Consider the following 25,977-nt stretch of genomic DNA (forward strand, 5'->3'; position numbering starts at 1 on the left):
CTGTTGTCATCCTGTCACCCACATTTTCTCACTGCTCAAAGGCGACCCACTTTTACTGAAGTAAAGAACAATCATAGGAATCAGTGATGCTATGAAAACACCACTCACTGGCATTCATAAATGTTTGAATGTCTCAAGTAATGGTTGTTCCATGGCTGTTAAATTGTAGTCTATCTCCTGACCCTTGTCAAATAACTGGTAAGTTTGACCTAAGATGCAGCCTACATTACATATTTCATTGCTGGCAGGGATTTGAATTGAATTTGTTTCCAAATTGGAACACACTATCGTCTGTCACTTACGAAAGTCAGAATTCCAGTATATACGTGTTTGGTAAAGAATAAAAGCGATGCATGGTGCCATGGTGTGGATCAGTTGGTAAAGTGTTGGCCTCACAGTTCAGAGGTCGCGGGTTCAATCCCAGACCTGCCTGTGTGGAGTTTGCATGTTCTCCCCGTGCCTGTGTGGATTCCTCCCACATCCCAAAAACTTGGAACATTAATTGGACACTCTAAATTGTCCCTAGGTAGGTAGTATTGTGAGTGTGGCTGTTTGTCTCCATGTCCCCTGCGATTGGCTGGCAACCAGTTCAGGGTGAACCCTACCTCCTGCCCGTTGACAGCTAGGATAGGCTCCAGCACTCCCCGCAGCCCTCATGAGGATAAGCGACGAAGAACATGGATGGATGGGTGGATGGAAATAAAAACCTGGGAGTCTAGTGAGAAAACAAAAGATTAATCCGTTGGACAGTCAAGACTTATCTAATTATTATTGTTTTTAAGTTCTTAATTGCATTCTTTGGATCACTGATGGTGTAGTGGTACACACACCTGACTTTGGTGCAGGCTTCGTGGGATTGAGTCCTGCTCAGTGATTGTGTTATGTGCCCTGCGGCTGGCTGACAACCAGCTCTTGATGTAATCTGACTTTAGCCCAAAGTTAGCTTGGATAGGCTCCAGCACTCCTGTGACCCTCGTGAGGATAAGTGAGTTGGAAAATTGATGGATGGCTTTTTTTTTTAACAAATAAACCACTGGTATCAAAGTAAAGGCCTAGGTGCTATATTCGCCCGACCACTTAATTTCGTGTGGCCCCATTGAAGGAAATCATGTGCATCAATTTCACGTTTCTTGCTAAAGTACTAAAATTATAAATTGTATTTGTTTTAATAACGAGACATCATCCATGTTGAATCTTTGTTTTAGCAAATTATTACAATGAGAGCTATCTCAGATTTTGAAATGCATCTCTAGCTTTCGGTGAAATAGGTAGAGAATTTGGTTCTAATCTCAACTACAATTTCCATCCATCCATTATCTGAGGTGCTTATCCTCATAAGGGTCATGGGATTGCTGGGTCTTATCCCATCTATCATTGGGCAGGAAGCAGTGTACACTAGTTGCCAGCCAATCACAGGGCACAAAGAAAGAAATGAGCATTTGCTCTCACAATCACACCTATTTTAACATATTTAGAGTCTCCAATTAATGCATAATTTTTTGGGAAATGCTGGAGGAAACCGGACTGCCCGGAGAAAACAGGTATAAAATGGCATAACTGTTTACTGGCCAAATTATAAATGAAAGAGGCAAATCTGAATTTCTACATGTAAAACTTTGTAATAGACAAAGATACTACTTCGGAAGGACTTAAATTGTGAGTATAATCACTAAATGGGTATTTCACATTATGTGCTCTGCTTCACTTTTTGATTCCTTTCCATCCAACCATTAATTTTCTGAACTGCTTATCCTTACTAGAGTTTTGGCTGTGTTTTTACACACTTGGCCAATAAAGCTAATTCTGATTCTGGTGTCAATCCGAGCTATCTTCAGGCGAGAAGCAGGCCAAACAATTACATGGCACATGTAGACAAACAACGATTTGCACTCATCTTCACACCTGTGGACAATTTAGAGTCTTCAATCAATCTACTATTGATGTTTTCGGAATGAGAGAGGAAACTCGGAGAAACCCACACAGGCAAGAAGAAGAACACGCAAACTCCACACAGGTAAAGCCAACTTTGAACCTAGCTACTCTTGAGGCAGATGTGCTAACCAGATGTCCACCATGCTGCCACTTCCTTTCCAGTGTGTAAGTATTTATTTTCATCTTGTATAGCAGATATTGCACACATAGCACACCACACATACCACAAAGTTTTTATTTTGAGTCTATGAGTCATGCGTTTGTATGTGGTGTTTGAGTGCTTTAGTGCTTACTCTGGGTACTCACACAGTAAAAACAAATCCATTGTTACAATTTGTGTGAATTAAATACATCTCTCTGACAGTGGGACAGAAAAAAATAGACAATGAATAGCTGGATAGCGTGCTCAGTACGGTAAACGACTATTTAAAGCATCTGCCTCATAGTTCTGAGGACTGAGGTTTGAATCCCCGCCCTCGCCTGTGTGGCGTTTGCATGTTCTCCCCATGCCTGTTTCCTCCCACATTCCAAAAAGAAGCATGGTAGGTTAATTGTAGACTCTGAGTTTGGTGTTTGGTTCTATGTGCCCTGAGATTGCCTGGCTACCAGTTCAGCGTATACCCGCCTCCTCCTCGAAGATAGCTGGAGTAGGCTTCAGCACTCGCGCAACCCTTGTGAAGATAAGCAGCTCAGATAAAGGATGGCCAGGTGGCTCAATGCCCTGGATTAGTAGATTTTAAAATTTAAAATACAGTATAGTGTTCCATATCAGTTGTGCAGGATAACCCTGTGATCGCAAATAAAAGCATGTTTTAAATAATTCTCGTTACACACAAGACCTCTCTGTTTAACTGGACTTTTATTTAAACATAGAGCATAGCATACATTTAATTTCCTGGAGAATCCCACAAGTGCCTAAAGCATTGTACAGTATTTGAAAAATCAAAGGGAAAAAAAAGTTGTTGACCCCAGTGCAGTAAAATAAAGCTCAGCGATCAGTATTCTTCCAAGACCATATTTAATAGAAATTTCATCTAGTTGTAAATGCATGTTCATTTTACCAAAGACTGGAATCTGAATAAGCAATAAGTACATAGTGCATTTTGTCATCAAGGAAGTGGAGGGGAAAAAAAATTCCAGGTCACCACAAAATCAAAGATACAAGACTTTTTTAAACAATGTGATAGTAAAATAAAATGTTATTGCTTGAAACCAAACATGCCTTTGTAGCTGTTTGTAGATTAATTTACTTGCTCTTTCCTGACACCAATGCACCAAACTCCTGGATGGTTAATTGTTTGTTCATGTACTGCTGAAGCTGATGATTTGTTATATGCCCGAGACTCAAAGCATCATCAATTGAGAATTTTTTCCCTGATTTCCGATCATGGAGAACAGATGATTCTCCCTTGGGGCCCTTGACTGTGATCTCCTCCCAGTCACACTCCTGGCTTTGCAAATTGACAAACATCTTCCAGTCAATCAACCCCAATTTAAAGGCCTCCTCGGGTCGCATTTCTTTCCCTGTGTCTGGGTCAATTACAACTATAGATCTTCGCAGATGGCTCTCTCTCTGTTCTCTCTTCATTCTAACAGCTGAGAGATTCTTTTGTAGCCTCTCAATCTCTTCATCCTTTTTTATGGTAATGCCTCTCAGCTCTGCAAGTTCTCTCTGCAAAGAGTCAAGTCTCAACTCCAGGTTCTTTCCATCCTCTCTTGGTGCAGACTCAGTGATAAGCTGTGTCTCTTTGCTTGTGATCTCAATCTCAGATCGAAGCTTGCGAATTTCATTCTGCAGTCTTTGGTTTTCATGCTGCAAGCGATTACTCTCTTCTCGGATGTAATCAAGCTCTTTACTTGACTTGGTGTTGGAAAACTCCATCTCAGAAAGCCTGGAAGTGACAGTCACCAACTCTTGGTCGAGGTCTCTCTTTCTCCTCTTCTCCTCTTCCAGAGTCCTCTTTAGGTTCTCAATTTCAAGCTCAGCCTCAGGATCCTTCTCCACCTGGACCTTCTCAGTGCGAACAATTCTTTCTTTCACATCCATCTTCTCCAAGGTGACCTGCTGCTGTATCAGCGCATTCAGTTCTTTTTCAAGCAAGACACGCTTATGCCTCTCTTCATCAAGCTGAAGTTTGAGAATAGAGTGTTCCTTCTCTTGTTGAGGATCCTGCTGCAGGACTACCTTTTGTTTGACAGTCACCTTTTCACGATTCTCTTTGTCTCGCATCTCCAGTTCAGTAAGTCTGACCCGAAGCCTCTGGATCTCCAATTCAGCTTCACGTCTTGCCCTACGTTCACGCTCAAGTTCTTCGAGCTGCATGTCCAAGTCGGCCTTCAGTCTCTGCAGTTGATAGAGTTCTGCTTTCAGAGTATCCTTCTGTCTTTGCTCATTGTTAATGTTTTGTACGAAGGTTTCACACTCTGATCGAAGTAGGGCATCTTCTTCCATCTTGACAACTTCCTGTTGAACAAATTTCTCACGGACCTGAGAGAGGTTGATCTTCCTCAGTCTGATCTTCTCTTCTTGGGATGATTTTTCTCTCTCAAGGTCAAGACGTTTTGACTGTTCATCAGCTAGTTTTCTTTTAAGGATTTCAACCTCCTCTTTAGTTTTTGGATCCTCTCTATACTGTAGCACTTCATTGACAACCTCTTTAGTCTGCACTTGAGGTTTCATATCTTTCCATCTTTGAATTTCATCATTAAGTTGGCGGATCTCCATTTCAGATTTCTCAGTCTGGTGAGTTTTGTCAACAATTTCATTGCGAAGTCTCTCAAGTTCTCTTTCAGTCTGTGGATCTGTCTTGTACTTGATAACCTCTTTAATGATCTCCTTGATTTCCACCTGAGGTCCCCGGTTCTTGAGCATGGTCAGCTCATCCTGTAGGGATCTAAATTGCAGTTCTGCATCTTTATAGCGCCTCTGCTGTTCAACTAGTTCAAGTCGAAGATTGGCGACCTCATTCTCAGCTTTGGGGTCAGGGCGGACAATTTCCCGCATCTTTTCTTGGATCACAACCTTGGACTTCTCCTCCTCTAGACTAGCAATTTTCCTTTGGAGGTCATTTTTTTCTCGCTGGGATGACCTCCGTTTGGTTTTCTCATCTTCATATTGCCTCCTCAGATTTTCTACCTCCCTCTCCAGAGCAACATCTTTCTCTACTTTAAGTACCTCCTTAATGGAAATCTTCTCCTCAGCCATTGATTTCTCTTTCTCCAGCCTACGGAGCTTCTCTTGAAGGAATTTCAATTCATCCTCCAATTGCTTCCTTCCGTCAGTTTCTTTTTGCTTTCTGTTCAAGATAACTCTATATTCTGTTTCAAGTTGTGGGTCATTTTGTACTTTTATTACTTCCTCTTCTTTGATAACTTCTTGCTCTTTATTCTTCTCTTCAGCCAGGATTGTCACCTGCTTTTGTATCTGAATGAACTCATTGTCTTTAATCAGCTTCTGCCTTCTGAGCTCATCCAACTCTTCCCGAAGTTTGCGCATCTCCTCCTCCTGACCACGATCTCTTTCAATTCGGAGAACCTCTTTGACCATGTATTGCTGTGCCCCTTCTTTGACCTCAGTCTCAAGACCACGCAGCTTCAATTTCAATACTTCAAGGTCATTCTCCAGACCATGAGTAATACGACGTTCCTCTGAAAGCTTCTGCTGAACCTTGTACAGTTCTTCATCGAGCTGAGGATCTGGAACTTTTTTGATTAGTTCCTTCTTGACAATAGTATCTTGAGGCTTCTGTCCTTCTAGGACATATATTTCAGTCTGGATTAGCTCAATTTCTTTCTCTAACTGCTCTCTCCTCTGAATCTCATCTTGGAACTGCTTCCTAATTCTCCAAAGCTCCCCTCCTGGGGCAGCAGCGTTGACTGATTGGACATTTGTAGACTGGATCATAGGGATATCTGGTTGCTAAAAATGAAAGTGTAAAGCAATATTATAATTTATACAAGTTATTTTTACCATTTTGTGTAATGCAGAAATTCACCTGGTTGAGGAGGCTATGGGTGAACTCAAGATTTTGTAGTCTTTGCTTGTTCAGAGCATTCACCTCGGTATATTTGGCCTCAATAGCAGCTTCCTGGAAAGGGACAAATAAAATGTCATGGGAAGAAATACCTGCGAGGTCTTTTTTTTTTTCCTGAACTAACAGATGGTTACATCACGTGTGTATGTTAATGCACACAAACAATGCCACAAACAAATGAGATGTTGCTGTCTGGCCACCCATCTATCCATTTTCTGAGCTTATCTACACTAGGGTCACGGGAGTGCTGTAGCAAATGCCAGCTATCATCGAGCAGGAAGCGGGGTACATCCTGAGCTACTTGCTAGCCATTCGCAGGGCACATAGCGACAAACAACAGTCACACTCGCAATCCCACCAAGGGGCAAATTCGAGTCTCCAATTAATGCATGTTTTTGGGATGTGGGAGGAAACTGGAGTGTTCCTTAAAATAACCCATGCAGGCAGGAAGAGAACATGCAAACTCCACACAGGCGTAGCCGGGATTTGAACTCCTGTCCTCAGAACTATGAGGCCAATGCTCTACAGCTGCGCCACTGTGCCCCCTATGTCGTTTTACAGTGACAGTTATTTTTCTACCAATAATTTTCCATCAGACTATAGACTTTTATTCAGCTCTTATACACATACTTCAACTTGATAGGCTAACTTGAGTGAATGAATATTTGACTCACGATTCAATTCATTATTAGGAGTAGTTTTAGTATGTTAAGTAGATTCCTACAGCTATTTGATTCTATTGTTCATGTTGTATAAGTTACATAACTGTTTAAATCTCAGAAGGGTGAAAAAGAAAACAAAAACCTACACTCTGAACAAGTTTGTTCAGGCTGCATTCTTAAAGTGTAAAACCCAAGCAAGATGGTGTAAATGGAGTTCAGTTTTACAGTGCGTTTCTTCTCCATCATGTTTCCCAAAGCAGTTTACAGAGGCTCACATTCGCACAATTCCACACACATTCATACAGTTATGCACAGCTGCTGTCATGCAAGATGGTTCCAGCCCCACTGGGAGCAATTTGTGATTTGTGCCTCAGTGTCTTGTCCAAGGACACTTTGGTAACAGACAGCAAGCCTGGGATTCGAACCGGTCGTCCTTTTACGACCCACTTTACCAACTGAGCCACAGCTGGCCCAGTGCGTTTGAGTAGTTTATATCTGAATCAAAGAGACAAATGCAGCTTGGACATTTAAGGAAACATTATGTAACTGCACATACTGTACAAATACTGTGTTTCAGGGTTTCCTTTAATTGCTGCTGTGGAAAATGAGAAGTTAAATCCTCAATAAGCTTCTAATTTAAGAGTCTTCATCAGATAACAGTGCTGGGAGACGTGTATCAATTCCAGTCCTAATAAAATGAAAGGTATTACATAAACAAAAGGGATGGCACACTCATTTTTAAAAAAGAACAAAGCGGCACTATTTTAAAGTACATACAATAAATGTAGAAAGTCTTTATGTAGTACAGAACACCATAATGGCCCTAATGGAACCCAAGTCATAAAATGATAAGTTAGCATATCTTAACTGACATGAGGCAAGAGACAATGTACACCATAGACAGATCAGTAAATGTTCTGTCAAAGAGACTACATTTTATCACAATTAAGTATTTTTTAGGTATTGTGTTTTTAGTCTATGCAGACAGTTTCCAGATTTTTTTTTTCTTTTTTTTAAGTACAAATAGGTAAAGGAATTGTGTTGTTATATTTGCATTAACGGGTTACTGGTGTTTGCCAACCTTTTGTGAGTCAGGGGACCCAGTCAACATAGACAAATATGACACACCACCAACAAAAAAAGGAACAAAAAGTATAAAAACTGAAAAAGAATTTGTCCTGTCTCAAATTGCTCACAAATCTTTTACTGTGTGAAACCTGGGCCTCTCCAAATTGAAACAAAACTCATACTGTCCTTGCTGGAAGAAACATGTTACTCGTTTGCATGAATGATAAGACCTGGGTAAAAAAGGTTTTTGTACTTTTCAGCATGTTATAGAAAGTAATTTAATTATTGTCCATGTAACAATACGTCTATGGGATGGATAAATCAACAAAGATACATTTGTAATGTATGTATAAATAATTTTTGGACAACTTAAGTGAAATTGGATACTTTCTGTGAACACATCAGTGTGCCATAGCTTGTTGGGATTCAGTGTTCTAAAAATCAAGCATACATTGATTGCACTGAGAAACTTTGGCAACGTGTCCCACCTCTGCTTTGACTGCCAGTGCAGGTGATTCCATTCGGCTCCGCTTGTACGTCTGAGGTACAAGTCCATCATCAAGGTCTAGTATGGATCTGAACTTCTCTGTTTCACTCTCATAGTCCTACAAAGATTCAAACTATTACCATATTATTTTTTTATTTTGTAACCTATGACTGGTGTGGGATAAAAAAATCTCTTACTTTGATAGCTTGTTGGTAAAGTCTACCATTTTTTGAAAGATTGTTCATGTCGGATTCCTTTCTTGCAATATCAGAGAGCAAGTTCTGCAGACAAGGGAGTAGACTAATAAATCACACCTTTAACCATTATTACCTATATCCTCACCACTGCAAAGGATACTTTATAATAGGTTCGGCTGCACATCATGCTCACCCTCTGATTTTTCAGTTTGGTTTCCAGTTGCTTTATGTCATCAGTCTCAGATGGCTCATAGTTTGGGATACGAGAAAGCCAGTTGTTCATGTTGTTATAATCATTGCGATAATTACCGTAGGACATCTTAGCCCTCTGCAAACTTTGGGACCTGTGGCAGGGTAAAGGGAACCATTGAATATCACAGTCTTCGGTTGGATATTGTCTTGCTCAACAGAACATTCTGACCTGGTATCAAGCTGATTGTTCAGGATGTTGAAGCGCTTGTTTAACTTCTGCACATCGGATTCCTGCCTCTCAATGTCAGGGCAATGCTCTTGGAATTTTATTGCCATTTGGTCCACGCTGTTTTTGGCTGAACGTAGGTTCTGCTCAGTCTCGTTGATCACTGCCCTCTTGGACCTTAGGTCTGAGCCAATATCCTGTCAGCGTAAACAGGGAAACAACAGTTACGAAGACGAGTAGCCTTAGAAAGAAAAATACACAGACAATCTTTGGGGAGTGAACAGGTAGAATCTAAATAGCAAAATGGAAGAGCGAACCACACACTTAGTTCTTGACTAAAGTAGAGAACATCATATTGTTCACAGGATGTCCTCAAGCTAAAATAATCCTACTAAATGTAGAGCATGCAACATTTGAAATCTATAGAGCCATTGTAAAAAGTAACCCCTTTAGTTTTCTATTTGCCATAAATACAAGTTAATGATGCATCCTTTCCTAGGTTTCACTATCATTCATTGTCTTGTGTGCTATAACCATTTTTTTTTCAGTTTTCATAAAATATTTGCAAATTGTATTTATTTCCTGGACTTGATGGCTCATTATTATTTTTTTTAATGCCATTTGTTTGTTTTGCTATTGGTTGACTTAGCCAATTCTTTTCAAGCACAAAATCATCTGGTATTTACAGTACGCTCTTTGGTATGCGGATGACCAGAGAAGATTATGTAACTTTGTTGCTTGTAATGTTTTTATACAGTACGTCCTCTGTGATATATCTTTTCTGGTACAATGGAAGGTTAATCTTACTCCAAGTTCGCGTTGAATTTTCTCCAATGAGGAGATGTCAGAGGGTGCCACATCCTCCCTGGCCAGCCTGTTCTCATAGTTGGACAGTAAAGCATTTCCATTTTGAAGTGAAGCCTCGAGCTGGTTGGAATTCTTCATTCTAAAGAAAGCCGAATTTAATTATTATTGTAGTGAAATTAAACTGACCTGAAGAAGATTGGAAAGAACAGAAGCATATCAACAATTCTGATGTTAGATGAAGTAGAGGAAGGAGGTAGGAGAAATAGTCAAGTGTTGAATAATGAAGCGTCATACTTTTCCTGAGAGCACTGAAGAAGCTGTTCTAGGTAGTTGTACTTCTTGTTGACTTCATCTGCTTTGCTGTGAAGGTGAGGAGCGCTGGGACATGTCGGGTTGGAGACCAAGAAGTTCTTTGCTTCTTGCACTCTGGAGGTCTTTTCTGGTTCAATTCTATGGACTGCAATGTCAATATCCTGAAGAAAATGCATGTATTGGTCAGTTTAAACCTGGAAAAATCATAATATGAATTCTCTTGAGGTAGAATGGATAAGAGCAATTAAGTACCCTCAAATCCTGCAGTCGGTCCCCACTATCCTGCAGTGGCTTCTTCAGCTCGAGTGGTGGGCGCAGTCGAGCTTGAATGGCCCTCTCTTGTTTGTCCAGGTCACTGGCAACCTTATCTAGTCCAGCCATCATCTGGCGGCACTGTTGCTCCTGCTTGTCTGATAACACAAAATTACAACACAATCTTTTCATGATCTCAATCAGAATGTCTGATAACATAAAACCACAACGCAATCTTTTCATGATCATTTCAGCTGTCATTTTTAATGATGTAGTACTGTATTGGATCACAATTCTTTTTCTTCTTCTTCTTCTTTCGGCTTGTCCAGTAAGGGGTCGCCACAGCGTGTCATCTTTTTCCATCTAAGCCTATCTCGTGCATCCTCCTTTCTATCACCCACAGTCTTCATGTCCTCCCTCACCACATCCATCAACTTTCTCTTTGGTCTTCCTCTCGCTCTTTTGCCTGGCAGCTCCATCCTCAGCACCCTTCTACCAATAATATACTCACTCTCTCGCCTCTGAACATGTCCAAAACATCGAAGTCGGCACTTTCTAACCTTGTCTCCAAAACATCCAGCTTTGGCTGTCCCTCTAATGAGCTCATTTCTAATCCTATCCAACCTGTTCAGACCAAGCGACAACCTCAGCATCTTCATTACTGCTACCTCAAGTTCTGCTTCCTGTTATTTCTCCAGGGCCACCGCCTCTAATCTGTACATCATGGCCGGCCTCACCACTGTTTTATAAACTTTGCCCTTCATCCTGGCGGATATTCTTCTGTCACATAGAACACCAGACACCTTCCGCTAACTGTTCCACCCAGCTTGGACCAATTTCTTCACTTCCTTACCACACTCTCCTTTGCTCTGTATTGTTGACCTTGAGTATTTGAAGTTGTCCACCTTCCCTATCTCTTCTCCCTGGAGCTTCACTCTTCCACCTCCGCCCCTCTCATTCACGCACATGTATATTCTGTTTTACTACGGCTAATTTTCATTCCTCTCCTTTCCAGAGCGTACCTCCATCTTTCTAACTGTTCCTCCACCTGTTCCCTGCTTTCACTGCAGATCACAATATCATCTGCGAACATCATGGTCCAAGGGGAATCCAGCCTAACCTCGTCTGTCAGCCTATACATTACTATCGCAAACAGGGAGGGCCTCAGCGCGGAATGCTGATGCAGTCCCCCCCCCACCTTAAATTCTTCTGAAACATCAACGGCACATCTCACCGCTGTTCTGCTACCCTCAAAGTCCTGTACTATTCTAACATATTCCTCCGCCACACCAGACTTGGCATGCACACCACAGTTCCTCTCTTGGTACTCTGTCATGGGCTTTCTCTAGGTCTAACACTGCTGTTTCTAATAGTTTGGTTACCTAATTTGGGTACAGTAGGTGAAAATATTACAAACATCAATCCATCCATTTTCCAACCCTCTAGCTGGAGCCTATCCCAGCTAACTTCGGGCGAAAGGCGGACTACACCTTGAACTGGTTGCCAGTCAGTCACAGGGCACATAGATAACATCTCTGAGCGAGAATAAATCTCATGCTGCCTGCAGCCTATCCTGACTTTAACTGACGTTAACTCAACGTTAACCTAACATGTTGGGTGTACTGGAGCCAGAGTACTTGGAATAAACCTACGCAAGCACAAGGAGAACATGGAAACTGTGCTGACACTTGTACCTCAACAGACTGCAAATCATATGGCCAAACTACATTGGCCACCATGCCACAGCACTATTGAGTGAACATTTTAACCGTTGTGAAAGCAGAATGTAATCTTTTAGACTGTTATTGTTGATAGTTGCGGAGCTCAGTATAGATTAAGACAACTGTAATTTTGCACGAAACTCTAATTGATGAAGCATAGTATATAAGTATCAACTTTACCTGCACCACCACTGGATTTTTTCAGTTCATCAAAGCGTTTCAACAATGCTGCTTTGCTGTCTCCCATCTTCTGCTTAAGTGAATTTTGCTGTCCAGCCAAGCTGTGAAAACACAAAAGCTTAGAACTTCATAATCCCCATTCCAAGATAGACTTTGAATTTTGAATATACCAACTCACCTGTCAGCGATGGCCACTGCCTCAGTGTCTGTGGGGGGGATAATGAAACAGATTGCTGGAGCAGATATTTTTTGTCCTGCTGCATCCTTCACATCCCACTTGGTTCCATTGTTGCGGAGCAGAGTGTATCTGTTCCCACGCACAATTTGCCCCTGCACCCATCCAGAAAGTACACTATCTTAGTGTCATGGAATTCAAAGAAGCTATATTCAAGTGGCAAAAAAAAATATATATTGCTCTGACAACAAGTGAATGATAAAATTCTCAACTGTGTTCAAGTCCTAAGAACGGGAAGATAAATGAATCATGTCAAAAATGGTTCTGTATTCAGTTTCCAGAGTTCCATAATATAAGTAATGTACACACAATCAGTGGCCTATCACATTTGTCTATGCGGAGTGGCTTTTTTCTCCTATTAATGTGGTCTACTGAATTTCAAGCCACAAGTAAATAGACCCTATAAAACTTTTAAATGCAAGGCCATCAGAAGAACGATTTACCTCATCTGAGTCAAAATCGCATAAAGACTCAACGGGGAGAATCTTTTGAGGAGTTTCCCGTCTGTACTTGAGAGGTAAAACTTGCACACCCCGTTTCTGCAGAGACTTGACCCGCTCATCAAGGTGGTCCATGGCCTTGGCTTGATCCTATAGACCCAAACAAATTACAATTTCAGAGCAGAAAGTTTAACAAATGCTGATAACAGTTTATCCGTCTAACAAGAAAAACTTACATCCAGCTCTCTTATCAGACCCTCCATCTGGTACACATCCTTAAACTCGGGGTTGTACTTCTGTTTGATGTCCATGTCCAATCGCTTCAACAGGTCCTGGGTGTCACGTGCCTCCTTGTGATACTGCACACACATATGTTTTTATCACAAAGTGTTACCCAATTAATAGTGTGGGGGTGAGTGTATTAACAACCCAGAACAAGTGTTGATATCAGTGTCTAACCTTGTGGTACTCATCCATGTGTTTCAGGTGATTTTCCTCACAGATCAGCAGATTTAGGTACTCCTTCCAGTCAGCATGCACAGCCTCCATATGAGCCTTGGAAGGACAGTATCGGTATGTAATTATTCTATTTATCGCATTCTCGTTTATGTGAAATGAGTTAAAATAAGTAAGTAGGTAAACTAAAAACGTTTGTTAATACGTAAAGCACTGATAGTGTAGTAGTACATTTGCCTGACTTTCATGCAGGCCGTGATGGTTCAGTTTCCACTCACTGAGGGTGTGAATATGACAGTGAATGGTTCTGTGTCTATATCAAGTAATCTACCATGTAGTTTGCCTTTGAACTGATGCCAATTGGGAAAGGCTTTAGCTCCATGCGACCTTGAACGGGAGATGTGGATTAAAAAAAAAAATGGATGGATGGTCGTGATGGGCTGTGTGAAACAAATGCAGATATCTCTGATACTATAGATGGATTTTTAATCTAGAATCAGTAATTAAATCTGAATATTGAAAATGTGGCGGTACGGTGGAACAGCTGGTAAAGCATTGGCCTCATAGTTCTGAGGACCCGGGTCCAATCCTGGTCCTCCCTGTGTCGGTTTTCTCCAAACACTCCGGTTTCCTCCCACATCCCAAAAACATGCAACATTAATTGGACACTAAATTGTCCATAAGTATGATTGTGAGTGCGGCTGTTTGTCTCTATGTGCCCTACGATTGGCTGGCAATCAGTTCAGGGTGTACACCACATCATGCCCGTTGACAGCTGGGATAGGTTTCAGCACTTCCGCGACCCTTGTGAGGATAAGCGGCTAAAAAGATGGATGGATGAACGATATTGAATGTGGATGCATAAACGTACTGTACAGTTTGTCATTAACAGGAACAGGAACAAGTGAAGAGTAACAAACCTATTGAGATCTTATCTAAAGGGTAAAATTAGTAAGTGTAAGTGGTGAATGCATATGTTTTGATGAAAGAAATTGAAACAAATTATTTGGGCATTTCAAGTTTTACATTTATTAGAAAATGTAAATTTTGGTAATCTTAATTCACCAAGAACAGCAAAAGTTTAGTTTGACTTAATGTCAGACAGCCAGGAAAAGAGTTTTTATATAGTGTTTAAATTTTGTGTTTCAATTGTAAATTGTACAAATAAGGGTATAGACATACCAATATGAGCATTTTGTTGCACAGTGCTAAGTGTACTGTATGTCCATTCATTTTCTGAACCTCTTAGTCTCACTGGCGGCAATCCAAGCTAATTTTGGGCAAGCTCCAGGAAATGTGGCTGCCAGCTAATTGCAGGGCACATATTCACACTAACGTTCACGCCTGCTGACTTTTCAATTAGTCTTCAATCAACTTATCAAGTATGATTTTGGAATGTAGGAGGAAAAAAACCACCCATGCGCAGGGAGAACATGCAAACTCAAAACTAAGGTTGGATTTGAACGCAGTATATTAAAATTGTGAGGCAAATGTGCTAACCAGCCGTCCAAAGTGCCCACTTATACAGTATTTTTGAAAACAAATGTTTTTTTATTCACTATGGCCTTTTCTTGCCCACGTCATATCACAGATTTTGTACATACAATGTTTTTTTTTTTTTTTTTTTATATACATGTGCACATACAGTTTGTCCTTCAGGCCCTGGGAAATATTTTTAACCTCAGAAAATCATTATTTTACAAGTCTGATATAAAAAAAAATTATATTTATGACAGTGATCATGATAACAATAAGAATAACAATGTACATCATCAATATAATATACGGTCAACTTTTTATCATTATCATTGACTTACACAATGAGGGGTGTGGTGTCTATTTCTACTTTTATCATACCAAACATGTTTTGCTCATGTACTCAACAAGAACTACAGATAATTGTGTATATGTGGACTTAGCACCAGAGACCCCGGATCATTTTAGTAATACCTCAATAACGTTTGACCCTGGATGCTTTGAAGAAATCAGCTTTTCTCCATCTTCATTGAGCTTGGTGATTGTCCCCTCCTTGGACTCCAGACATTTGCTGATGAAGGTCTGTTTGAACAAGAGTGATGCTGAGTATTTAAATTGAACTACAGATTTTTTGCTTCTATTGGCGCATGACTGTACGGGACAAGCTCTGCAAATGTAATAAAGCAAACATATATTCATACATTGTCATTTGATTTTGAAGAGGATCAAGATAGATGCAAGGCGGGCGAAACCACCCAGCATTCTGACAATTATCTCTAAAGTGTTTAGAGTGTGCACCTCATATTGCCTCTGGCGGGCAGGGTAGTCCAGGTTGCTGTCACTCCAGTCATAGTTGATTCTCTCCTCAGCCTGCTGGTCCATCCAGTAAAGCTCATTGGTGCAGCGCTGCATGTAGTCACGCAGACTCCGCAAGTGGCGCTGACGATCGCTCGAAAGGGCCTTGGGGTGTAGGGGTGGGGATCAGTTTTCTTGCACTGGAACTTTGTGTGATTCATGGACTAATTAAACCCAACTAACAATTTATAGTTACATGCTTTATGTATCATGTTCCTGCACTATTTTATTGAAAAATTCCAATTACATTTCCTGTATTCTATGATATACACTACGTATAGGCAGAGGTGGGTGGTCACGCATTGCATTTACTAAACTATCAGTTTCGATAAAATGTACTTGTCAGAGTACTTTAAATTAATCATATGTTTTACTTTTACTTAAGTATTTATGTGACGAAGGATCTATACTTTTAGGCGGCACAATGGCACAGCTGGTTACAGTATTGGTCTCACAGTTGTGAGGAGTGAGGTTCAATTACCAACCCCGCCTGTTTGGAGTTTGCTTGTTCTCCCTGTGCCTGTGTGGGTTTTCTCCAGGCACTCCAGTTTCCTCCCACATCCCCAAAACATGCAATATTAATTGGATATTCTAAATTGCCCCGAGGTGTGATTGTGAGTCCAACTGTTGGGTGGCTCTGTGTGCCCTGCGATTGGCTGGCAACCAGGTCAGGATGTACCCGGCCTCCTGCCCTATTATGGCTGGCATAGGCACCAATACTCCCATGACCCTCTTGAGGATAAGACACTCAGAAAATGGATAAATGGATGGATCTATACTTTTACTCCATTACAATGATCGACATGCCGTTTTTCTACTTCTATTTAACCATTCTTGTGTGGGGCACTCTGGTGCCGTATATGCACACAATCTCTAACTCTGTTCAGCAATCAGCAGTTCCGTGAAGGTATTTAAGTTAATAAAGTAATGTTTCTGTCGGGTTAAAAACAAATAAGTGTTCTTGAAATGGCAGATGTATGTCAACTCCTGTATATTATTATTCCATCCATCTATCTATCTATTTACTGAGCCGCTTATCCCCACAAGTGTGGCGGGAGTGCTTGAGCCTAGTCCAGCTTTCATCAGGCAGGTATATTATTTTTTATTTCATTTTGTGTTTATGCTCTGATTAAAAAAAAAAAAAAAAAAAATCTTAATTTACTCAAGTTACTTTTGAGTATTTTTATTATTTCTTTGTGCTACTCAAGTAAATATTTGGATGACTACTTTTTACTTTTACTTGAGTCATATGATTGTAAAGTAATAGTACTCTGACTTGAGTGCAGTATTGGACTACTCTGTCCACCTCTCCATCTACTATAGGTACACATGCACAGGATAGTGTGTGACTTTCATTACCAACAGTTTGTTGTACTTCATCTGGAGGCCACTGACATATTCCTGTGGAAACAGAGACAAAATATAAAAACACATTTTGCCAAGAAATTTGAAATGGACAAAGAGTATTTCATTACAACTTAGAAATTTCAGGAATATGCATTTAATCACAGAAAGTGGAAATCCTAACAGCTTTACATAAACCATGGTTTTCATTCTTTTTCCTTCGCCGTTTGTACCTTGTCACCACCGGCAGAAATGTGAGGAGCCAAAGCCTCCACCTCACTATGGAAGATGTTATGCTCCTCCACGTCATTCTCCACAGATGGCAAGTCCTGGCCAAAGCCCTTGTTGCTCAGAATGTCCTAAGGAACCAACCAAACATGTAACTTCACTCATGCATACTGCTGTAACTAATTCAAAGTAATTATCAATTTTTTTAAGTGACTTTCTTTAGTTGACCATAATGATAACTGCACTTTAGTCTTTTACATCTTACTCACTTGACTTTAATTTACATTAAGTGAACAAACCCAAAAAACAGGTTTGCAGACTACCTGAGGATGCCACGATAATTAGCATAACCATGGGCTGATGACACAATTGTTGTTTGAATTCAAACTTGCTAAAATTGAATTTCTTTATGGCTGTTGTCATTGGACAAAATGTAAACATCTAAGTGTGTGTGTGTGTGTGTGTGCGCGCGCATGTGTCTTTGGACAAGTGGTTGGTGGGCTTGATTTTAATTCACACAAAGCACTTTGGGTTTCATTGCACGTATAAAAAGTGCCATATAAATCATGAGTGATGGATTGAAGTACAGTACATGTATATTGTTTAATTTATACTGTTTATATATGATATGACATATAGACATAATATTTGTACATTTGCTTTATCCAGATCTCACGCTACTGGGCTCAGCCAGTTATGTGGACCAGAAGGAAATCCTTCAACCTCTTTTCCTGAATGTTAAAGTTAGTGGCATATAACCTCTCTTCAAGAAGCTTAATTTAATAATTCTAACACAGATGCAAAATGATTAACTCATGATATATTAATAATCTTCCTTTCAGCCTGTCCCATTAGGTGTCGCCATAGCGTGTCATCTTTTTCCATGTCCACCCATCTCTTTCATCTTCCTCTCTCACTCCAACTGCCCTCATGTCTTCCCTCACAACATCCATCAACCTCTTTAATCTTCCTCTTACTCTTTTGCCAATCAGCTCCACCTTCACCACCTTTCTACCAAAATACTCACTCTCTCACCTCTGGACACGTCCAAACCATCAAAGTCTGCTCTCTCGAACGTTGTCTCCAAAACATCCAACTTTGGCTGTCCCTCTAATGAGCTCATTTCTAATCCAATCTGCTCACTCCTAGAGAGAATCTCAACACCTTCATTTCTGTCTCCTTCAACTCTGCTTCCTGTTGTCTCTTCAGTGCCACTAATCCGTACATCATGGCCGGCCACATTACTGTTTGATAAGCTTTGCCCATCATCCTTGGAGAGACACTTCTGTCACATAACACGCCAGACACCTTCCGCCAGCTGTTCCAACCTGCTTGGACCTTTTTTCACTACCTTACCACACTCACCATTGCTCTGGAGTGTTGACACCTGCGCTATCTCTTCTCCCTGGATTCTCGCTCTTCCCCCTCCACCCTTCTTATTTACACACACATCATGATATATTAGTAATACAAATCCATAATGCAAGATGTAAACCATAAATTAAATACAACACTTATTAATTGTGAACACCTCCTAATCCAGAACAAAACTCAGAAATCATTCAATTTTAGTTGTCTTCACATTGTATTGGCCTTTATCGAGTCTATTAACTAAAACTGCCTGGCTGCTTGATTGTTTTCACAAACTAAAAGAGCACTGGATATGTATTATACTGTATACAGTATATCTTCTTCCTACCAGCTTCTCATCCATCATGTTGCCCCAGTTGATGGTGGGCACACCCTCTGTGCGGATGAGTTGGTAGATGCGATCATGGTCCTCCCTCAGCTTCATCACTCTCTCACGCAGTTGCTTCATGCTGTGTAAATAGACACGCGCACACAGACCTTTAGCCATTAAAGAAAAAAATGTAATGAAGAAGGGTCAGGCCAAAACTCACTCTTGTTCAATCATCTCTGCCTGAGGATGCTGAAGGCGCTTGGCGTTGACAGCATCCTCATCCAGGCCAACAAGGAGGTCCAGAGAATTGAGGAGTCGCTTGTTGGTGTCCTCCTGATACAGTGGTTGCTTGCCCTCATTGATCTTACTTACATCCTGCAGGAGGCAAGTCAGTGTGAGACAAACATAGGGGGAATAGGTTGAGTCCAAAACTCCATCTCTAAAGATGTTTTATTCTCCCCATGTTCATTTTGTGACTTCACCCACTCACTTACAATTAATGCATGTTCTCTCTTTTATCTTTCCTTTATTAGATGTTGGAGACTTGAGTCACCCGAGTCTGACTTGAGTCGCCAATTTGAGAACTTGTGATTTGCTTGGCTAAAACTTATGAAAGACACGACTTGGATTTGACTTGGTCTCCATGAGGATTGACTTTGACGTGAAATATATGATCCAACAAGTCATTCTGTTTAGATATGAAGATATCAATTTTTAAATATATAATTTCATAATTTGTCATGTGCAGTGCAGATATGACCCTTAGCCACCCCGGCCACCATTATGATACAAGAGGATGTTGAGGCCACCTTTTACTCTCATGTTGTGTTCATCTCAACAATTTTGTGTTCCACTCACAAAAGACCATTCCACTCAGACTCAACATAAAAGAAAAAAAAACTGTATTAATCCACATTATTGTTGAATAAGAGTTCCTAATTGACTTAACTATTGTTTTTTAGTAGCTTGTGTGCCTTATTGAAATGATCCTATAGACTCGAAAGATAGTTGTAAAAAATAAAAACCCACTACTATTGGAATAATTTGACTAAGAATTGTTCAGATGCAGTGATGGGCCTCTTTTGGACGAGATCAGTATGCATCACAGGAAGAAGGAGAGGCGGAGAAGGACAGCCATACAAATAACTATAGAGCAGATGAGAGAGGATGGTGGTACAGGTAAATTCAGATGTTTACAAGCAACTCACGTTTGAACCAAATAGTTGTTGCAGTCGAGCTACTTCCAAAGTGTCACAAGAGATTAGAAATATGACATAGATCATTCTGACTCAGATGTAGAAATGATGATGCAAAAGATAAAACAGCTTCAGCTCAGGTGGCCTCGTCCAAAAGGTACGTCAATGAATGGCGCTCCAAATTAAGACCATCAACTGCTACTAGGTGATCCTGGTCCCAGGACTCTCCAGAAAAATGAAAAAACAAGAGCTGTCTAGCTAACCATTAGTGTTTTGCTAATCACTTCTCTATACGGTATATGCTTATGTCTTGTATGTATAAATATACACATATCTGTTGCCAGTACTGTACATCATGACACAAACATCAACGTTGATCAGATCATCCACACACTGTCTGACAGTTTGCCAAATATCAGGCCAAAAAACTGCATGTAGACCCGTGTCTGTCCTAGAATGACAAGTGTGAAAACACACTCTTTCACACAGGAAAGAAGGCCTTCAAGAAGTCAAGTCAAGCGTAAAAATGTTCCACTGACTAATTGTAAATTCATTATTCTGCAATCAAAAACACACGCAGATGTGCATACACACACACACACACACACACACACACACACAGAGGAACATGTAACAGGCCAATAGTTTGGAAATAGCTTGTCTCGGTGTTTACATACTCAAATTCTGGGCCCTTTAAAGATCAGTGAGAAGGTTCCAAATCAGCTGACACTCAGGTTGTCAGTCATTGAAAGAGCTGTTAAAATTCAGACCAACTTGTACCTTGTTGAGGTTCTGCTCGACATCGTAGATGTTCTTCTCCACTTTATCTGCATTCTTTTGCAGCTTCTCGATCAGAGCTGTCAGTTCTGTGGAAGAAACTCTAAAAGAAGAAGCTGGAGTAAGAAACAAATGTCGCTTCATTTCAAATATTTCACAAGGTCACAAAAGCACAACATTCAGAGATCAGACAAAATGTCTTTGCTGCATATATCACCAAAAACTGTGACCTAGTGTATATAATTGTACACTCATTGGCCCAAGCAATGATTCTGAATAATAATAAATAATTATCATAAAAATAATAACGCCCTATTTTGACACTCTCAGGGAGTCTACTAATCTGTAATTAAACAGCATGGTGGAGCATCTGTTTAGGGCGTTGGCCTCACAGTTCTGAGCACTGGGGTTCAAATCCCGGTATCGCCTGTGTGGAGTTTATATGGTCTCCTTGTGCCTGCATGGGTTTTCTCAACACACTCTGATTTCGTCTCATATTCCAAAAACATGCTTTAATTGGAGACTCTAAATCGCCCTTAGGTGTGATTGTGAGGGTGAATGCTTGTTCATTTCTATGTGCCCTAAGATTGGCTGGCAACCAGGTTTGGGTGTGCTCTGCCTCCTCCCTGAAGATAGCTGGGATAGGCTCCATCACTCCTGTGACCCTTGTGAGAATAAGCTCAGTTTGGAAAATGAATGATTTGTAATTATACAGTATGCTTATCCACATTTAAATTTGAAATTCTGCTTTCATTTTAGCAATTATTTTATTCGCAATAACTGGAGCTGAGTCTCTCACATGAATCTACAATACATAGTCAGATGAGTATATAAACTGTGAAGATCTCATATACAATACTAACCCATCCTAGACTCAATTAAAGCAGCCAGTGAGTCATGGACTTTTGCACACTTTGCGATCAGAGCAGTCAAAGTGATAGCACAAGGTGTGTCTGCTCACAGACAGGAAAGGAAGCAAAAACCAGCTGGGCCAGTTTGCGCTCAAGTCTTCTGTTACCTTCATATTTAAGTCAGAGGAGCAATTCAAAATCCCATACTTTAATGCACTGTAACATTTGATCTCATTGTGATTGCTTTCAATAAGACGCTGATCAATCTAGGCCTTTTAGTAAAAGGTTGTGAGTCATTTGCTTGGTATTAACATCCCAGATGACATACTGATGAGTAGAAGTAGCTAGAAAATAAGGCTAATTACATATAATATTTTTATACTATATTCCTGCCTTTAAAACTAGTTCACATTTAAAGACCAAAGACTTCACATTTAAACACAAATATGGCTCAACAGAGGTTTGGTTTGTTTCATTAATCCTGAGATGCTGTTAGTTATGCAGTATATAAACTGACGAATCGTAAAAATGTCATCACAGCAAAATATTTGTCGAATCGGTGTTTTAGGTAGTTTTCTCTATGGCAACTTGTGAACAGCTTCGTGAGATAATTTGGGATTATGTGACAGAGACAGTGCAGTGAATGCAGGTGTCCGTGTGTGTGTGTGTGTGTGTGTGTGTGGTGTGTGTGTGTGTGTGTGTGTTTGACAAATTATGTGTGTCATTTTAAAACAATACTGTAGTTCACATTCATCTGCTCATGCACACGGGCCTGGCCACGCCCATCCATCCACAGCACGGAACAAATCTTACACAAGTCCCACTGGTTGAATGCTCATCAGTAACTTTAATTGCAGCCTCCTTTATTTATTTTTTTAATGTGAAACAAATCGAGAAAAAAAAATCTGATTTTGTTTCATTTTCTTTCATCCATCCATCTATTTTCTTAGCCACTTATCCTCATAAGGTCGCAGGAATGCTGGAGCCTATCCCAGCTGTCAACGGCCGGGAGGCAGGATACACCCAAAACTGGTTGCCAGCCAATCACAGGGCACATAGAGACAAACAGCCGCACTCAGGGGCAATTTAGAGTGTCCAATTAATGTTGTATGTTTTGGGGATGTGGGAGGAAACCGGAGTGCCCGGAGAAAACCCACGCAGGCAAGGGGAGAACATGCAAACTCCACACAGGCGGGGCCAGGACTGAACCCGGTTCCTCAGAACTGTGAGGCCAACGCTTCACAGTTGAGCCAATGTAGGTTTTTTTTTCATTTAAACACAATTCCATGATTCTGAAGTTAATATTCTCAACTTGTGGAAGACAAACTGTGGCTTTTACATAATGTCAGAACTAAAGAAGATGCTTTCAAAAGGCAAACAACAGGGTTGAGCAGTTGGAACATTTGACGGAAATGTCTTGTTTTCCTACATGTTTTTTTTTTCTCTAAAGATGTCAAATGTTTCCTTGGTTGCTCACTTGTACTAATTCAAACCTGTGCTGGTTAGGGAAAGTTCATGTCACAAAAGCATTAGAAACACACGACGCAGATGTTTCCACAGAGCGGGAAATTAATTGGAAACAGAAAACTCAAATGCTAAAGCCATAGTGGGTCTGGTTGTTGCTATTGTAATTTGTTTTGATCATCACAGGAAATCTGGTCTCTGAGTGCACCTCAGGAGAGACATACCTTATCAGTAGTCACATTTGCCAACATTCTATCAAAGTAAGTTAAGAAATACTCGTAACAGGTCTAAAGACGTACATAAACAGTTTGAGGCTTTTTGTCACTGTTTCTTATTTTCTCTGTTCAGCAACCAAATTAGAAACAAGAGCAACAATAAGAGAACCAAGAGGGCAGGATTGCGCCACACTAATTTCACACTATTGATGGAGGTGGCAGGCGGCCAACAGAGGGTGCTAGGGCCCAGCCCTGACATTCACCAAGAAGACATCCATCCATCTACTTAGCCGCTTATCCTCACAAGGGTCACGGGGAGTGCTGGAGCCTATCCCAGCTGTCAACAGGCAGGAGGCAGGGTACACCCTGAACTGGTTGCCAGCCAATCACAGGGCACATAGAGACAAACAGCCACACTCACAATCACACCTAGGGTTAATTTAGAGTGTCCAATTAATGTTGCATGTTTTTGGGATGTGGGAGGAAACCAGAGTGCCCAGAGAAAACCCACGCAGGCATGGGGAGAACATGCAAACTCCAAACAGGTGGGTCTGGGATCGAATCCGGCACCTCAGAACTGTGAGGCTAATCTCTTTCCAGCTGTTCCACTAAGCCGCCCACAAGAAGACATGAAAAAAATGAAAATATTAGGAAGTATTTATTTTTATCCTTACATCCATCCATCTATTTTCTTCGCCGCTTATCCTCACAAGGGTCGCAGGAGTGCTGGAGCCTATCCCAGCTGTCAATGGGCAGGGGGCAGGGTACACCCTGAATTGGTTGTAGTCCTCTTCTCTAGAGGAGGTTGCACTTTTTGGAGCGCAGGAATCCTGAGGCCAGATCTGAATCACTCTTATGCATTAAGTATTTCCACATTCAGAATTCAGTGGCATGTGAACCTTTGGTGACACTGTTTTCTGGAATTGCCAAAAGTTACCATGAATGAAGAAATGTGTTGCAGCGTAACTCCTCGGAGTACAAACTCAAAAGCTTTACATCTTATCGTACATTTGCAATTTTGAAGGTTAACTTGCTCACATTGGTATCGTCGTCTATAATACTGCTTGTGTGACTTGGTATGATGTCATGTTGTCCGCTGAGCCACATAGAGATAATCAACTATCTTTGGTGTTTTACTGCGGAACCATACAGAAAATACTGTTTATTCCCTTTGTGCAGAGCAAAATTGAGACATAATGTTAGTAATTCCATAATATGGTTTACTAGTTTGTAGGTTGATGTTTGCATACTGTAATTCTGGTCACTACTTTATTTATATATCTATACTACTTACACATAAATACTTATACAACAACTACTACGCCAATTTATAATAATGGTGTTTTTAGCTATGTATGTAAGTTAGAATAAATTGTACAATGATTGATGTCTGTTTATGGCAGACACGGAAAACTACTGGAAAAAAAAAACATGACAAACTCTTTTGCTAGTCACAATGTTGATTGGCCTCCCTACCCTCCCGAAAACCCACAGAATGACGCTCCACTCTTAAACACATCACTTGATCTTTGTGCAACTGAGTGACTGAGTAGGTTACTATCAATACCAATGAAAAAGGAATATTTTGGAGCTAATTATTTGTTTAACTTAATTCAGCTTAGTAATACACAACTGTGGTCTGTGGGAGAGGCTGCAAGCACTTGCATATTTTATATTGTCTTCTAAAGGAGGCACAGCTGAATACCTATCAGACCAGTTACTACAACTTCACAACAGTGCCACACCCTCTCCTGAAAAGAGCACAATTCATGCAAACTAATGGGCTGGTATTTAAATTCCACACCCATATCTGTGAAATGGTCATACCCGTATGCAGACATTTTGTAAATATACTGTAAATAATACGTGCAAGTGTAAAACAAAATACATGTAATGGACCTGGTAAGGTCGGCCTAATTTGAAGTCGTCTTCAAATAACAAACTACTTAAAATGGGGAATTGCAGGAATTCTAAACATTACTTAATGAACATGAACATAATAAGCCACAGTGAGAATTTCTCCAATCAAACAAAATGAGCCACATTGGGAATTTCAAAGGCTACTTACGTTTGCTTGACCGGAGTAACGATGGAACTTTTGCTCCTTTTTTTCATGGTGACAGGTGACCTGTCGGCGGCTTGCAAGCAAACAACAACGCCAGCAAATCGGGTGTCTTGTTAGTGTCGATTCGGCGCTGCCCGCGTGCGTCAGCTGTGTTCACAGAACCTTAGTTATGTCGACGATTCCCCGATCTGCACTGTGATCAGTCACCTTTAGTCGCTGCACACCTGTCTAGTTGACAGCCTGCAGGGCGGAGCTACATGCAGCTATGCAAGTCTTCATAGCCAAAGGCACGCACGCACGCACTCGTACAATGCGTTGCACTGGCTGAACCGGTCCGACTTGACAATCTTTTCGAGTATGTGAACGGCAATCCACGAGGGCGTGATACAGTAAGAATTTGACTTGACACTTTGCAGTGGGCCGACTACAGGACATTCACCTTTTCTTGCTGCTCAGCACCTCCCGTGTGGAGTTTACAAGCGCTCGCGGTGCTTTTGTGGGTGTGGCTTTTCTCTGACTGTTAAAAAAAAAATTAGTCAATTGATATGAATGCAGCGGTAGAAAGTTAGAACAGTATCTTTCTCTTATCTGTAAAAACACACCCATTTGAACTGTAATAACTTA

The 25,977-nt window shown here is 40.7% G+C and overlaps 1 protein-coding gene across 2 annotated transcripts; it reads right to left on the reverse strand.

Annotated features, from left to right (window-relative positions):
* Window positions 1-2,774: 2,774 nt before the first annotated feature.
* On the reverse strand, window positions 2,775-25,846 carry ppl (periplakin). Of its 2 annotated transcripts, XM_061846365.1 has the most exons (23): window positions 25,578-25,846; window positions 25,357-25,500; window positions 20,762-20,861; window positions 19,006-19,160; window positions 18,804-18,924; window positions 17,110-17,235; window positions 16,892-16,933; window positions 15,476-15,637; window positions 15,152-15,259; window positions 13,205-13,300; window positions 12,982-13,104; window positions 12,749-12,895; window positions 12,249-12,400; window positions 12,071-12,171; window positions 10,170-10,327; window positions 9,900-10,078; window positions 9,606-9,744; window positions 8,802-8,995; window positions 8,574-8,724; window positions 8,381-8,464; window positions 8,185-8,301; window positions 5,928-6,020; window positions 2,775-5,851 (listed from the first exon to the last, which is right to left on the reverse strand). In XM_061846365.1, the coding sequence occupies exons 2-23, from the start codon at window positions 25,401-25,403 to the stop codon at window positions 3,179-3,181; spliced, it is 5,268 nt and encodes a 1,755-aa protein (XP_061702349.1). In that variant the 5' UTR covers window positions 25,404-25,500; window positions 25,578-25,846; the 3' UTR covers window positions 2,775-3,178. The 2 variants fall into 2 exon arrangements, with proteins under 2 accessions (XP_061702349.1, XP_061702348.1); XM_061846364.1 differs by having other exon boundaries at window positions 25,357-25,846.
* Between the last annotated feature and the right edge of the window lie 131 nt (window positions 25,847-25,977).

This window comes from Syngnathoides biaculeatus, chromosome 16 (genome assembly GCF_019802595.1).
Source record: "Syngnathoides biaculeatus isolate LvHL_M chromosome 16, ASM1980259v1, whole genome shotgun sequence".
In the NCBI taxonomy this organism is placed as follows: Eukaryota; Metazoa; Chordata; class Actinopteri; order Syngnathiformes; family Syngnathidae; genus Syngnathoides; species Syngnathoides biaculeatus.

Excerpts from the sequence above, each read along its gene's own strand:
- ppl (XM_061846365.1), bottom strand. The coding sequence starts at position 25,403 with ATGAAAAAAAGGAGCAAAAGTTCCATCGTTACTCCGGTCAAGCAAAC. Across the intron at positions 19,161-20,761 it reads TCGAGCAGAACCTCAACAAG|GATGTAAGTAAGATCAATGA; the intron begins GTACAAGTTGGT and ends TGCCTCCTGCAG. Across the intron at positions 6,021-8,184 it reads CACTGGCAGTCAAAGCAGAG|GAAGCTGCTATTGAGGCCAA; the intron begins GTGGGACACGTT and ends GTCCCTTTCCAG.